The sequence below is a fragment of the Podarcis bocagei genome (assembly GCF_964188305.1).
Source record: "Podarcis bocagei genome assembly, chromosome: 9".
Taxonomy (NCBI): domain Eukaryota; kingdom Metazoa; phylum Chordata; class Lepidosauria; order Squamata; family Lacertidae; genus Podarcis; species Podarcis bocagei.
The window spans coordinates 62,464,195-62,478,401 of NC_138134.1; the positions used below are offsets into that span (position 1 = coordinate 62,464,195).

At 41.2% G+C, this 14,207-nt stretch overlaps 1 protein-coding gene across 7 annotated transcripts in view; it reads right to left on the bottom strand.

Annotated features, from left to right (window-relative positions):
- Positions 1-14,207, bottom strand: part of GRID2 (glutamate ionotropic receptor delta type subunit 2) — an 849,518-nt gene that overhangs the window by 370,744 nt on the left and 464,567 nt on the right. For all 7 annotated transcript variants that reach the window (XR_014011362.1, XR_014011363.1, XR_014011364.1 and 4 more), the window contains exon 4: positions 6,779-6,984. Coding sequence is in view for 4 of the 7 variants with exons in the window: in XM_081206978.1 (XP_081063104.1) it covers positions 6,779-6,984 (206 nt within the window). In the remaining 3 variants the exon portion in view is untranslated. The remainder of the gene's footprint in view (positions 1-6,778; positions 6,985-14,207) is intronic.

Sequence of the window (14,207 nt, forward strand, 5' to 3'; positions counted from 1 at the left end):
GATATAACTTAATCTCTCTTAAAATCTCCTGGGACTTTGGTTTTGTTCTTAATTTTTTCTCTCCTTCCTTTATCTTTTCCAAAATCTTTTCTTTTTTCTCATTTTGTTTTTTCCTCTTTATTGAGTTTTGTTGAATCAAGAAACCTCGCATCACCGCTTTACTTGCGTCCCAGATCACTCTTTTCTCCACATCGGCCCTCAAATTTATTTCAAAATAGTCTTTTAAAGTTTTTTGGGCCTTCATAAGGATCTCCTTATCTCGAAAGAGGGTGTCATTCATTCTCCATCTAAATTGACCAGTTGTTGTAAGTTTCATCTCCATCTTCACGGCGTTATGGTCGGAGCAAGTTTTTGGGCAGATTTCCACCTTCTTAATCAATGGAGCCATACCACTAGTAATCCAAATTTGGTCGATTCTGGTCCAGGTCATCATTGCTTGGGAGAAAAAGGTTCCCTCTCTCTCCAGAGGGTTCCTTGTTCTCCATATGTCTATCAAGTCCATGTTTTCCGTCATTTCAAAAAAGGTCCTAGGAAGTCTCCCTTCCTTAGTAACTGTTAGTCTTTGTGCCTTGTCCATGTTAGTGGAGACCACACCATTCATGTCTCCCATGATTATCATATTATAATCCAAATAGTCCGTCAGGGTTTCATGAAGTCTCTTAAAGAAGTCAGATTTGCCTTCATTTGGTGCATAGATTCCAACAACTAAAAGTTTTTCTCCTTGTACTTGTATCTCTACTGCCAGATATCTCCCTTGTTCATCTTTAAACATCATTTTTGGAGTCCATTTCTCTTTCACATATATCACAACTCCTCTTTTTTTTACTTTATCTGATGAGATAAATTCTTGTCCTAGTCTTTTATTTGTAAGTAATCTCCTGTGAGCTCTGGTTATGTGGGTTTCTTGTAGACATATCAAATCCAGTTGTTCTCTGTTCAAAATGTGAAATACTTGTCTTCTCCTCAAAGGCCCATTGAGCCCATTACAATTCCAGCTAAGGAATTGCAGCGCCATCTTGTTATTTTTCTGAGACTCCTCCAACAGCTCCAAGTTGTTGCTCTTCTTCTGATGGTGGTGGTTTTTGTCCAAGCGAAAGATTCAAAATATCTAATACTCTCCTTTGTTCTGCAATTGGGTTTACAGTCCCCTTCTGCAGGTCCTCCTGGTATCTTCCCAAAAATTTGTCTTTGTCTTGAATTGTCTTTATTTTGACCTTCTTTCCGTTGTAATCAAAAGACAGCCCTTGTGGGAATTCCCACCTGAAGCGGATGGAGTTTTTCTTTAACAGAAGAGCTAAGTCCTTGTAGAAGTTTCTTAAATCCAAAATATATTTTGGGATGTCTTTGAAGATCTGTACGGCTGAGTTTCCAATTTGCAAGGCCTTTTCAAAATGTAGTCCTAATATTTTGTCTCTTTCCTTCTTAGATCTAAATGTAATCAGGCAGTCTCTCGGGGTCTTTCTGTCCTGCTTTTTACCCAGTCTAAAAGCTGTTGTAATTTTAAATTCGTCTTGCTCCAGATCCCAGCAGTCAACAAACTCCCGTGTCAGGTATTCCACAAGGTTGTCTCTTTCATTCTCTGGGATCAGTCTTAATTTCAAATTTCTCTCTTTTCTCTGTAATTCCCACAAGGCCAGAGTTGCGTCATGCTCATAAACCTTCTTAGCAATCGGCTCTAAATTCTCTTGTGTCTCTCCAGCAATAGCTTTCGCTTCTTCGGCAATTTTACGCGTGGTAGAGTTTTCCTCTACCAATTTATTTATAGATTCTGTATTCTGGTTTAGTCTTACTGATATTTCTGTTAATTTTTGTGTATTTTCTGAAGTCTGTTTTGTCAGAGACTCCAGAGATTGGTTTATTTTAAGCAGGGCTTCTGTCACAGCTTCCATAGAAACAGCTGTCCCTTTTTCTTGTCCTGCTGTTCCTGCAAATCCGGCAGTTACGCCTGAGATTGAGCCTCTTTTCTTTGTCTGTTGCTGCTGCAGCTGTTGTTGTTGTTGTTGCTTGGTCTTGGCTCTTGTGACTATCTCTTCTTGTGAGCCACTCATGTCAAGGTCGTTTCCCACGGGAGCTGTTCCCCGTTGGAAAATTCCACTGTCTTAGGCCGTGCCAACCTTTACCTTACCCTCTAGGGGGAGCAAATCAAAATGGCCAAAATTGAGATGTCCAAATACAGAGACAAAGGAGAATATCCAAAGATGTAGAGAAATTGACACAGTTAAAACAAATATAGCTGGGAGCTTATAGCTACAGATTGCCACTGTTTTCCAATAGATACTGTTTCATCTTAGTCTGATGTACTGTAGCCAAACAATATATAGACTTTGTATCTCAGTGTAACTTTTACAGGAGAAAGTCAGTTCAGTGTCCTATTGTCCTAAAAGGCAGACCGTTTCATGCTCTTAAATGACTGAGGCAGCGGAGGATTTTCCTTCTAGATCGTTCATGCAGTTATCAAAGTCTCTTTCACCTCCCCTCTGCCCTGCTAGCTAGAGGGGAGATCTAAGGTCCAAATGTCCGGTTTAATTAAATAAAAACAAAGTTTTAACGGATGCAGATTTAAAGTTCCGTTGCTTTCGCTTTCATGCAGTCGGGGGGAGGCAGACTTCCTTGATTTTAACCTCCCCGCTTTCAGCCCAATTTTTAAACTTTAAAGGGTCCCAATTCTTTTCTGCTCTTACTCACGGGAATTCAGTCCAAATTTTCTTTTCAGGAAGGAATCGGCGCTCTCCGCTTATGGCGACGCGGCTTCACTCCGCAGGCTGGGTAGCGACTCTCAGCACCGCGCTCACTCCCGATGCCGCTCCGGAGCCTTTAAAAAGGCTCTTTCACAGTACCGGGAGGCGCAAAGGTGCCCACCGAATCTCCTTGTTCTCAGGCTTCAGCGCCTGAGATTTTAGGGGTCCCCCGCTCGCCGTAGCGGGCAAGACCCGAACTTGCGGAGCAGTCCTTCTCCGGAGCTCGGAGGTAGGACCGCCATTAAGCGCTGGCACCGACCGGAAGTCCTCTATGGTTACTGATTTTCCAAGCCTCTGCTGGACTTATTGCTGGACCCCCATTCTGTCCATCTGTTGGATCTGGCAGACGGTAACCTTTAGAATCAAAACAATTAAAACCTGACTGCACAATCCGTGTGTGATAAGCAGGGAACTGAGCCAAGCACTTCCAGAGGTGTCATCAACACCACTCTGGGTGCATTGCAATAGAAAGGGTAAAAATAAAAAATGAGCTCAATTGTTAAGAAGGTGCCTTTTTGTTTTAATCTGTGTTATAAGAGAAGGAGGAATTATAGTGTGTTTGGTCTTCCTTCCAATGCAATAGCTGTAAAATATTGTTATAAGTTTGTGGGGTGCTTATAATAACAATGATTTTATTATTTGTACCCCGCCCATTTGACTGGGTTGCCCCAACTACTTTGGGAGGCTTCCAACATATGCAAAAACTCCCCTTCTAATTCCTGGGTGCCAGGCACTGGGTTGAGCATAGTAAAATACAGGCCAAACCAGTCTTTCCATGTCCAGGCCAGCCTGAATGGCTGAGTTACTAAGCAAACCAAGTCATGACCCATCAAAGAAGCCATCAACAAGGCAGAGCCCTGCTTTGGCCACCTACCAGTCTTCCTCTAAGCACTGGAGCATTTTTTAAAAGTGATTACCTGGCCCAGTGGAGGTTAGCATTTGTGGTGGTGGGCCCTGCTAGGTTCCAGATAATTGCCGGACTAAACCTTGTGCTGACACCAGACCTGCTAGGGTCAGTTTACTGATGCACAGTGCTTTGCAAGCTATGACAAGACAGGCGACTTCACAGTAAATGAATGTAGCATTCACTGCAGAAAAGAGCCTTTAGCAATGTGTGATAAGTGGAGTAACTCAGTGATTCTTAATGTGGTGATGGAGATGAGATAAATATGCAAGTGCCTTCATTTTAATCTGTTACATTTGGGAGGGTATGCATATATTTTGTGCAAGCACAATTGCTGGATTCCAAAATGACCCAATGCAAACTGCTCCTCTTGCCCCTTGCTTGAGATCAAAACAAAAAACTGTACAGCGCATTTGTGAGAATGCTGATTTCTACTGCATTACCCTTTGTCTTGGCAATCTCATTTGTTCTTAAGTACCAAAGCAGAGAAATTGAAGTGATATATAACTGGGTTTGGCATTGCCACTATTAACAATGCACAGTTTTCTCACTTTGTTTCATTCACCTTTTGAACTTGCAAAATATTGAAATGTTCAGTGTCTATCTTTCTGTGATCCCGCAGTCTGTAGATTAAAGAATTTAAACAAAGTCTCTCGGAAGCTTCAAAGATGAATAACTGCTTAATAAATATACTTGTAAAATATTCAGGTGGAATGATTTTTTTTTTTAAAAAAAGCAACCAGTCAGGTGAAAGCAGAAACGGGGTAAATGAGTTTTTCTTAATTCATTCCAAATTATGGATTTTTCAGTGTACATTTGCATTTTGTTTGTGGAGTAGTGTGTACGTGCATATATCAGGGACAATTTAGAATGCTTTGCAGGATTATAGTATTTACATTTTCCATTGTGTTTGGCATATTTCATGTAGTTAGAATAACAAACTATCTGCATAGAATACTAATAACACATAATAAAATGTAATGCACACAATTTATAATGTTCTACTTCTAAAACAACAACAAAAAGAAGTTGAATCACATATCTTTATATACTAGCACATCAGTATATTATTACACAACAGTCCAATCTCCATAGTAGTGCAAGATCTGGGGATCCAGGCACTTTCTCCGGGTTTGTGTTTGCTTCGGAAATGTGGCACAGCAGTGACTGTGCTGTGTTTATGACATATCGTTTATGACATATATGTACACATATATACAACCTGAGCCTATGATAGAAGGGCTCCTAGGGTTACACTCCAAGCAGGTCCTGTTTCTCCCATGGCTGCTACATTGGATTCAAACTGCTGGCCCCCATTCTGCTCTGTCCCCCTTTCACTAGCTTGCATACTGCTTCCCAAGATGCAACTATTATTCCTTCAATTTTGGGTGGGCAAAGTTGTTGCCAAAAAAATTGTCAAAAAATGCATTTTTTGAGATTTTTCTATGGAAAATCGGCACTGCTGACAAGGGCTAGCATATGTCTGGATTTCCCCGGACATTTTTTTTTTTTTTTGCCAATTTCCACCCGGACACTGCTGCCGACTGCAGTATGCCAGATATGTCCAGGAAATCCCAGACATATTACAACCCTAGTTCAGGGCTGTTGTGACACTGCAGTCATCCTATCCTTATTTGTATGTTCAAAAATTCTAAACTCACAGTGGCAAACTGGGCCATAGCGCATAATTCAAACATCCTCACCATTTGGTGAACATCATGCTGGTATGTATAATGCCTTAATGATTCATTAATGCTATTTTGGCCCTCAGTAGGTAGCTTTCAGTATGGGACCGCACTCATCAAGAACGATGGAGGGAGTTAGGTGCAGCAGTCATAATACTTTATTCCTAATTAAAAAGGCTAGGGTTAGTGTTTCTCCCCCTCCCTGGTTCATTAAACAATGATGACTGTGGACACATACTCTCAAGGGGACACTTTTTAAAAATATCAGCTTACCAGGATATTTAAAAAAGAAACATGCCAATCAATTAAAAATAGTGAAATAAACGTAAAGGAATAAATCAGTCAGGCAGGTAATTAGCCAAACAATAACCATAAATGCTAATGAGTTTTGAAGCAAATTATTTTACAGTTTCTGGATATTTTACTCCTAAGAGTACAAGGAAATTCTCCTGTGGATGACAACATACACAAACTCCATCAAAATAATGTGTTGTGTTAGAACTGTTGCTTTTAAAAAATCTATGCTTATTATGAATTAGATAATAAATGGGGAAAATGGGGGAAAGTTGCCAGAGACTGAAGAACTGAAGGTGGCACACTCTGATTTCTTGCCACAGGAGAACATGGGTCTTGAAATGTTGGGTGGCCATCTGTCAGGTATGCTTGAGTCCCATCCAACTCTATAGTTCTATGTTTCTGTGCTTCTATCAGGGGAGAACACTCTAACACTACCTGCAGACCAGAGAAAAAAGAGCTACTAACTGCTACCCATCCAAGAACATCAGCAAGGAACATAGGAAGCTAAGTCAGATCACTGGTCCATCAAGTCCAGTATTGTCCTCATTGACTTGCAACAGCTCTCCAGTGTTTCAGACAAGAAACATTCCCAGCCTTATCTGGAGATGCTGGGACTTGTGCATGTAAAGCAGCTGTTCTGCCACTGTAGCTCAGAGGTAGATCACCTGGCCCCCAACTTGATATAAATACACACTTATACCCAGTGCTTTTTCATTGGGTACTCAGGGTACACAGTACCAACATCTTTTTTGTTGTTGTTACAAACAACAGGTGCACCGGCACCTATTTTTCAGGGGGGGGGAGCACTGCTTATACCTCACAACTTAGTTCTACCCTTAAAGATCAGATATCTCTCTCCCTTCCTCCCTATCTTTCTCTCATCTACCCTATCCCTTGCTCCATACTGTGTGTCTTGTAAGGCTGATGGTACTCTCTTTTAATTAATGCCACTCAATCAACTGAATGCCACTTTGGGGAAAACTGTCCAAAAATGGAGGGCTAAAAAATCTAAATAAAAATATAGGGGAGAGTATAAAGTGTAAAGAGATTTCTTGAAACAAAAACAAAAACTAAGAACAGAAGCCATTGATCAAAACAAAACATAATTCCAGAAAGAAAGGTGAAGATAGAAGTCAACTGGTGCTTACACTTACCTCTGCAATGAAAGACTTGGCTGTGGATGGGTTCATTACCAGAATGGCTCGTCTCAGTGTATCCCGGTAGCGGTTCAGCTCTTCAATCCGCAAGGTGGCAAAGAGCCCTGTGATCATTTTATTGATGTTGTTCTCTACTTTCTGCAGTGCTACATCCATTCCCTGCTGAGATACTTTGTCCAAAAACTCTTGTATTCCTCGGATATCTGGGAACATCAAAAGCCCATCAAAATGCTAATTAGCATATAGAAAGACGACAAAACCGATTTTGGCTTATCTGGGAAAAAAGGTATTCTGCCTCATGTCAAGCAACCACCCCCTGAAGGCCACATTAACTTAATATTCATTGGAACCGTTCCTTAGCTATGCTTGTGACATGTCCTAAAGTGCTAATTTGTGTGAAGGAATTTTTAGGCACTGGTTCATTTTGAAAAGAACCATTTTTAAAGGGTATTTAATTATCCCTGGTTGCCGTCCTCTTTTGCCCATCGTATTGTTCCAGATTCTGACTAACCCTATGGAGCTCTGAAAACTATTTCTCATTAAGTGACTCCTGCAGAGAAGAGGGCAATAAGTTATTTTTTAAAAAAACAATAACCTACAAGTGGTTTCATTTCATTTGGATTGAGCCTATAAATCTCATTATAACAAAAACACACCTGCCATTAAAATAAAAAGACTATACTTTATTCAGATGAAAAGTTAGCAACAATTGCATACAGTGGTATCTCGGGTTAAGTACTTAATTCGTTCCGTAGGTCCATTCTTAACCTGAAACTGTTCTTAACCTGAAGAACCCCTTTAGCTAATGGGGCCTCCTGCTGCCGCCGTGCCGTCGGAGCCCGATTTCTGTTCTCATCCTGAAGCAAAGTTCTTAACCTGAAGCACTATTTCTGGGTTAGCAGAGTCTGTAACCTGAAGCGTATGTAACCCGAGGTACCACTGTATATGTTAACTATGAGAGAAGAAAAGAAAGTATGCTATCTAAAGCAAGCTTCTGCCCAAGAGACCTTGCCTCTGGGGGAAAGACTTCCAGAAGTAGGAAAAGGGTCTCCAATGTCTGTTGACCCCTCATAAGCCGTCGGGCTAAGGAATGTCTTGGAGGGAAAGGGCAGAAACATCCAAGGGTTGAATTAAAATACCGTATTTTTTGCTCTATAAGACACACTTTTTCCCTCCTAAAAAGTAAGGGGAAATGTGTATATGTCTTATGGAATGAATACAGGCTGCGCAGCTATCCCAGAAGCCAGAACAGCAAGAGGGACTGCGCTTCTGAGATTCACAATATTTTTTTTCTTGTTTTCCTCTTCCAAAAACTAGGTGGGTCTTGTCGTCTGGTGCATCTTATAGAGCGAAAAATACGGTAGGTAACTGTGCATGCTCCCCATACCCTCCCCAAATCTACACAATCCAGCGCTCCAGGAAGGAGGTGAATTGACATGAGGTTACAGAGAAACCTCATAATTATGGTTAGTATCTTGCATGAAGTAAACACCTTAGAACAGGAGTCACCAATCCATGGGCACAGCTATATTTTCTTAGTGAGTACTGTGGCCACCCTCATAGATAAACCACACTGGCAACCACTTGCCCAGAACACAATTTGAAATTCCTCCAAAGACAAATGGATCTGGATAAGGTTCCTTGAAGATGGAAAGTTTGAAAACGATGGGTGGGATTCACCTAACCAGCCCCATCAGCAGAAGCCCTCACAAGGACTCCTGCTTGTGTATCAGGGTTTCACCTCCCCTTATACCCCTGTACACCCCAACATTGGTTCAGTGAACCCACAGAACAGCATCCAGGGGGGTGAAAAGGGGGATTGTTCCATGTGGCAAGCGGCAATGCTTCCACAGATGGAATGATAGGAAGAGCTTAATGTTGAACTCCACTTGCTGGGTTTAGAAAATTATGGATTTTCTGCAACCTGCATATCTGAGTTAAAATAAAATATAAAGAACTAAAGCCTAAGAGAAAGAGTGGACTTTTCTTTAGGAATCAAGGGATGTAATTGCTGTATTTAGCCACAGATACTTCAGGAAGTTTGAAGTAGTGCAAAACATTGAAGAATGGTTTAATGCTGCTAAAGTGCATGCTCATTCTAAAAATATACTTCCAAAAGATAGTGATGCTTAATTGCAGCTCCTATTTAATGTCTAAATCAGGGAAATTAAATTCAGTCTAATCAGTGCTGTTAGAGGCCTTTTTGGCACTTCAAGGCCAATTTAAGAAGCAACACAATTATCTGAACTGCTACAAATGTGCCTGATTTTAAGTGCACCATAAAAAATATATGCTCCTGCTTTAACCCTTGAAATATATAGCTGTACATGGCTATTCTTGCACTCCTGAGGAGTTATCAGAAATATTGGAAGAACTTTTCAGGTAAAAATACTGTGATTATCTAATACCTCCAGGTGGTATATGATGATCTAGGTAGCTATATCCCAAATGGAGAATTTATGTCCCTCCCCTCCCCCAAAAAAGCAAGTTCAAGGGCTGCAACTCAGTGTAAATTAAATATGTTTAAGAGAATTGGTGCAGCACGGTAGCTGAGAGGCAGAGTTACAGACAGAGGTGAGTGTAAACTCACCTCTGCCATGAATTTACTTGGTAGCCTTAATCTTAGCTTCACATCTGTGATATAGGTATGATATTTATCACCTCCTCTAACACAACAATTTTAAGAATTACAATAATTTATGTAAAGTGCCCCAGGGCCCCCTATAATTGGTGCCTATGCGTCTCTCTGATGCTACTAGGAGAAGAGGAGGATTAAGTCCTATCTGTCATGATCCTAGTCATGAAGAGTAATCAGGATACCAACACAAAAAGAAAGGAGGCAGAGTAATCAGCCCAGTCAATGTTGCAAGATGAAGAGCTGCCAGCTCTGAGTCCTTACCCCAAGCTATAGCCCAGTCCAGTAACTCATTGAACTGGCGGTCCCCAAGGTGGGACCCCCAAGACAACACCCGCCTGAAGTCATATGCTCCCCCAAAATCCACACACCAAGGGAGAACGGACAAAAGTATGTGGGTGCTTAGCCCCACAGAAAAGTCCTTTTAACATTCTTTACTGCTCAGAAATGGGTTATGTCTAGGAAATATAGCTGGGCAGATTCCAATATATGGTTTCAGACAGATTTGGATATTTGTTGGGACAAGTTCTCTTTTCCTTGGGATCTGTCCAAGGTGCTGAAGCACCTCTCTATAACCATTCTTGATGTCCAGTGTATGAAAAAGGGTGAACTGCTGCTTTCAACCTAATAGATCAGGTGACCAAAGGAGCCAAATAGGGTCTGATCTGGTCTTATATAACTTTTGGATCCAGTTTCACTCCTTTGTCTAAGTAATTTGTCATCCTGCCTATGCCAAACTGCTTAGAAACTGCTTTGATCTTTGATGAGCCACCAGCTGTTCCATTCGCTTGCTTCCAAAAATTTAGCCCTGACATAGAATCATAGAGCTGGAATGGACAATGAGAGTCACCTAGTCCAACCCCTTGCAGTGCAGAAATATTTCGCCCAATGTGGGGCTCAAACCCATGACCCTGAGACTAACTCTGAGATTAAAAGTCTCACACATGTTTGAAAAAGCTTAGCTTGACACGTCAATGAAGCTTACCTAACTGTGACGTGAGTATAAACTAAAAGGGCTTGTAAATCTTGCTTTGGCTTTCAGATGAGCTTTACAAGTCCCCTAATTATTCTGTGGCTCAGGGTAATTCCCCAATGTCCACTCATTCTTGCATTCACCCACTTCACCGAGTCCTCCAAATTCCTTTCCCCTGCCTATTAAATATTGGTGCAGCCCAGCTGAACAGCACTCAATCCAATGGAAGAGAGACAGTTCCCAGTGGCCCGTGGGAGTCGTAATTTTTCCAAGGGCTGCTACAATGTCAATCTAGCTTCCAGAGTCAAATGGACTCATAAAAAGAAACTTGAGCTATTTCTGAATTTTGGAGAAAATCTCTGTGTTTAATTCTGAGGCAACTTATGAAGGTTGAGGGGAGGACTAATCAATCACTGGTCATGATACCAATAATAATTAACCTAGGACACACCTGCTGGAAAATTCTATGATGCAAACTGCACTGAAATAAATGAGAGCTGTGCAAGAAGAGTTTATTTAAATGTGCAAGCACTGGATAATCTTGTGGTGAATTGTGGCCTTGTGTTTGCACTGCAACAGTGTTGGCAGTCATCAATCACTTTTTTCCATATGGCTCTTTTTCTGTTTAAAGTCTAAGCCATCCAAAGGGGAAGCTGGGGCTTCTTCCAATCTATCACCAGTGACAGCAAATGAGCAACCATGAGCTTGCAATGTGTTCATCCAAACTTAAGAAAAATGAGTACATGATTCCCAAATGGATAAGTCTACATTCACAATGAACTTGACCAGCTTTGGAGGAAAGGCTGGGGAGGACTATGCTCCCTGATAAGGATGACAAAACACAGCCACAATCTCCTCAGGTTTTTCTAAACCTAATGGGAAACTACAAAACAAAAAAACTGTAAGTAACAGAAAATCCATAGTTACGCACTGAGCATGTGTAATTCAAGTATCCGTCATCAAAGTATACATTTTAGAAAATGTCCTTATATACCATAAGACATATTTTTCCTTCTCATACTACTCCTGAAAATATCATGTAACTCAGTTAAAGGGAAACACACTTCAAAATTTTCCCTGGGTGATTTACGCAAAAGACTCCTTTGTTTCCACTGCTGATGAGGAAAGCTGTTGCATTAACAAATGATGCTGTCCAAATTCTTATCAACAGTGCTTTATGAGCCTACTGCAGTCATCCTTCTTTGAACAGCAATAGCTGCAGTAGCAGGGATCCTTCGTTCTGGAACCGAACTGCACATTGAGGAGGCATAGTTCAAATAGATTCAGAGAAATTCCGTAGATAATATGGAGACCTTGCTGTGCATATTTCCATGAGAATGTTTACTTATAAATTTGATCACCAGCTGCAAGCCACCGAGGGCCCATTCCCAGCCACAGCATGCAGAGTAGCAATTATGTTTCATAATTTAATTTTATTGTGAATTGTATATTTATTTTATTTACTCGTTATATTTATGAGGCACCCAATAAAATAATTTCTCTAGGCACTGTGTATGTTAAAAAAAAAGAATGAAATGTAACAATAATTGCTTCCTTCAGCTGCAGTGATCCAAAGTGGATCTCACTTTTATGAAGAACTACAAAATGCTAAAATAATGAGCAAAAATGGTCGCCTCTTGCCATAAGGGTGGAGGGGAAGTCACTTGAAAATGTGTCCACTGGAGGAAACTTCTATGAAACCAAACCACAGAGTGGGTCCCAAAAAGAACAAGGGGAGAGCCTGCTATATCAGGCCAATGCCCCATCTTGACCAGCATCTTGTTCTCACAGTGACCAACCAGATGTGACCTTTGAGGCAATAGCAAGAGACAGCGAAGGAGATTCCCAGCACACATTACCAAAGGAACCTGCCCTCTCCTCACTTGTGATTCCCAACAACTGACATTCAAAGGGCATACTTCCTCTGACAGTGCAGGTAGAACACAGTGGAGGTGGAACAATCTGCCTGAGTCCTGATTAAGTTGAACCTTAGTTCACCCACATGTGGGTGATCTAATGTTGTTGCTAGGAGCTGGTGTCAGCCAGACCCAATCACCACACCACTCCACCCTGCCCCAGTTTGATTGGAAATTTGACTGGAAACGGAATCAGCCAGTGATAGATGGGGCTGATGGATGCCTCTGCTTCTTCTGCCAGCATATTCTCAGACAGGCTGGGATGGGAGAGGAAGGAACAGTAGCAGCAACTTGATTACCAGAGCAGAATTTATTTACCTTTGAGGCAACAGCAAGAGACAGCGAAGGAGATTCCCTGGACACATTACCAACAGAAATATAGCTAAGTAAACAGGGTCTAGGTGAAAAAACCTAGATTGTCCATCTCCATCTAAGAATAACAGCTGATTAAGAGGGCAATGCACTTTGATATTGCCAGGATATCTTATGATGAGAGGAGTCCCAGACTTTCAGATTGAAGGCACCAGAGACTCACCAAGTCTCACATAAACTATTGTAGGTAGAATTGGGTCTCTGGAGATATTCTAAAAGCAGCTATCTTTAGTCCCAACTGCACACACACTACTTCTTGCACATACCAAATTCATAGTCACATTCTATGTAAGGGCAGATTGACTTAACTTCCAGTCATGGGCATATCTTTATGCCAAATATGCCAAAATATGGTACATATTGGATGGAACACAAGTAAGGAGAACACTGTTGCACTCAGGCCTACTTCAGGGCTTCCCATAGAGATCTAATTACCACTGTGAAAACAGGATGCTACTTAGATGGGCCTTTGGTCTGATCAAGCAGGGCTTTTCTTAAGTTCTCAAGGAGCACACACAGCACTGAAAAAAATTCATGCTAATTATTTCCCTTGACTCTGCAATGGATACATACTACGTACTCTCTGACATCTTCTGTTTTATTCAAACAGCTAGCTTCCTTACTAGTAGAAGACAGATGGACATTTATTTTATTTCTGTGAGCTGTTTCAAATGGTGCCAGGTGCTAAATCAGAGCAGGATACACAGACACATTCAAAGGTCTTCCGAACACGCACATAGACATTCACAAACTCTTAAGTATTTTGAATGTGGTCATCAAAAAGCAGCATTGGTAGAAGACCATATGTGTTTGAGCTCTTCTGAAATGGTGCTACCATCTTCTGCATTATATCCTGGGAAAGCTGGCTTATAATGGGGTTTATTTAGTATGGTGCTTAAATGTTAGTTTATCTTGGGAGATTTTATTGGTGGAGCTTTAACACTGTCGATTCAACCCATAAAACCTTCTACTGCTTATGGTTTTAACTCTTAGAGATTCAGAGAAATTCTCCCGACACAAGTTCATTCATTTTAACAGCGCTGTGTTAACCAGCTGTCTTTGGGAATGGCTAAAAGTTTTCATTGTATATATGACATACACTTTCTCACTCCTTGCTTTGCGGGGTCAGATTCATGTTACATATACAGTGGTACCTCAGGTTAAGAACTTAATTTGTTCTGGAGGTCTGATCTTAACCTGAAACTGTTCTTAACCTGAAGCACCACTTTAGCCAATGGGGCCTCCTGCTGCCGCTGTGCCATCGCCGCACGATTTCTGTTCTCATCCTGAAGCAAAGTTCTTAACCCGAGGTAATATTTCTGGGTTAGCAGAGTCTGTAACCTGAAGCGTATGTAACCTGAAGCGTATGTAACCCGAGGTACCACTGTATATTGAGCAAAGGAAGGTGGCATCAGTGGAATTTCCTCCCTGCTGAAATATGAGATGCCTCATTTGTATTGCCATTCCACTAGCTCTTGAAGACACACTTGAACTTCCTGATCAGAATGCAATACAATTTGAGAAACAAAA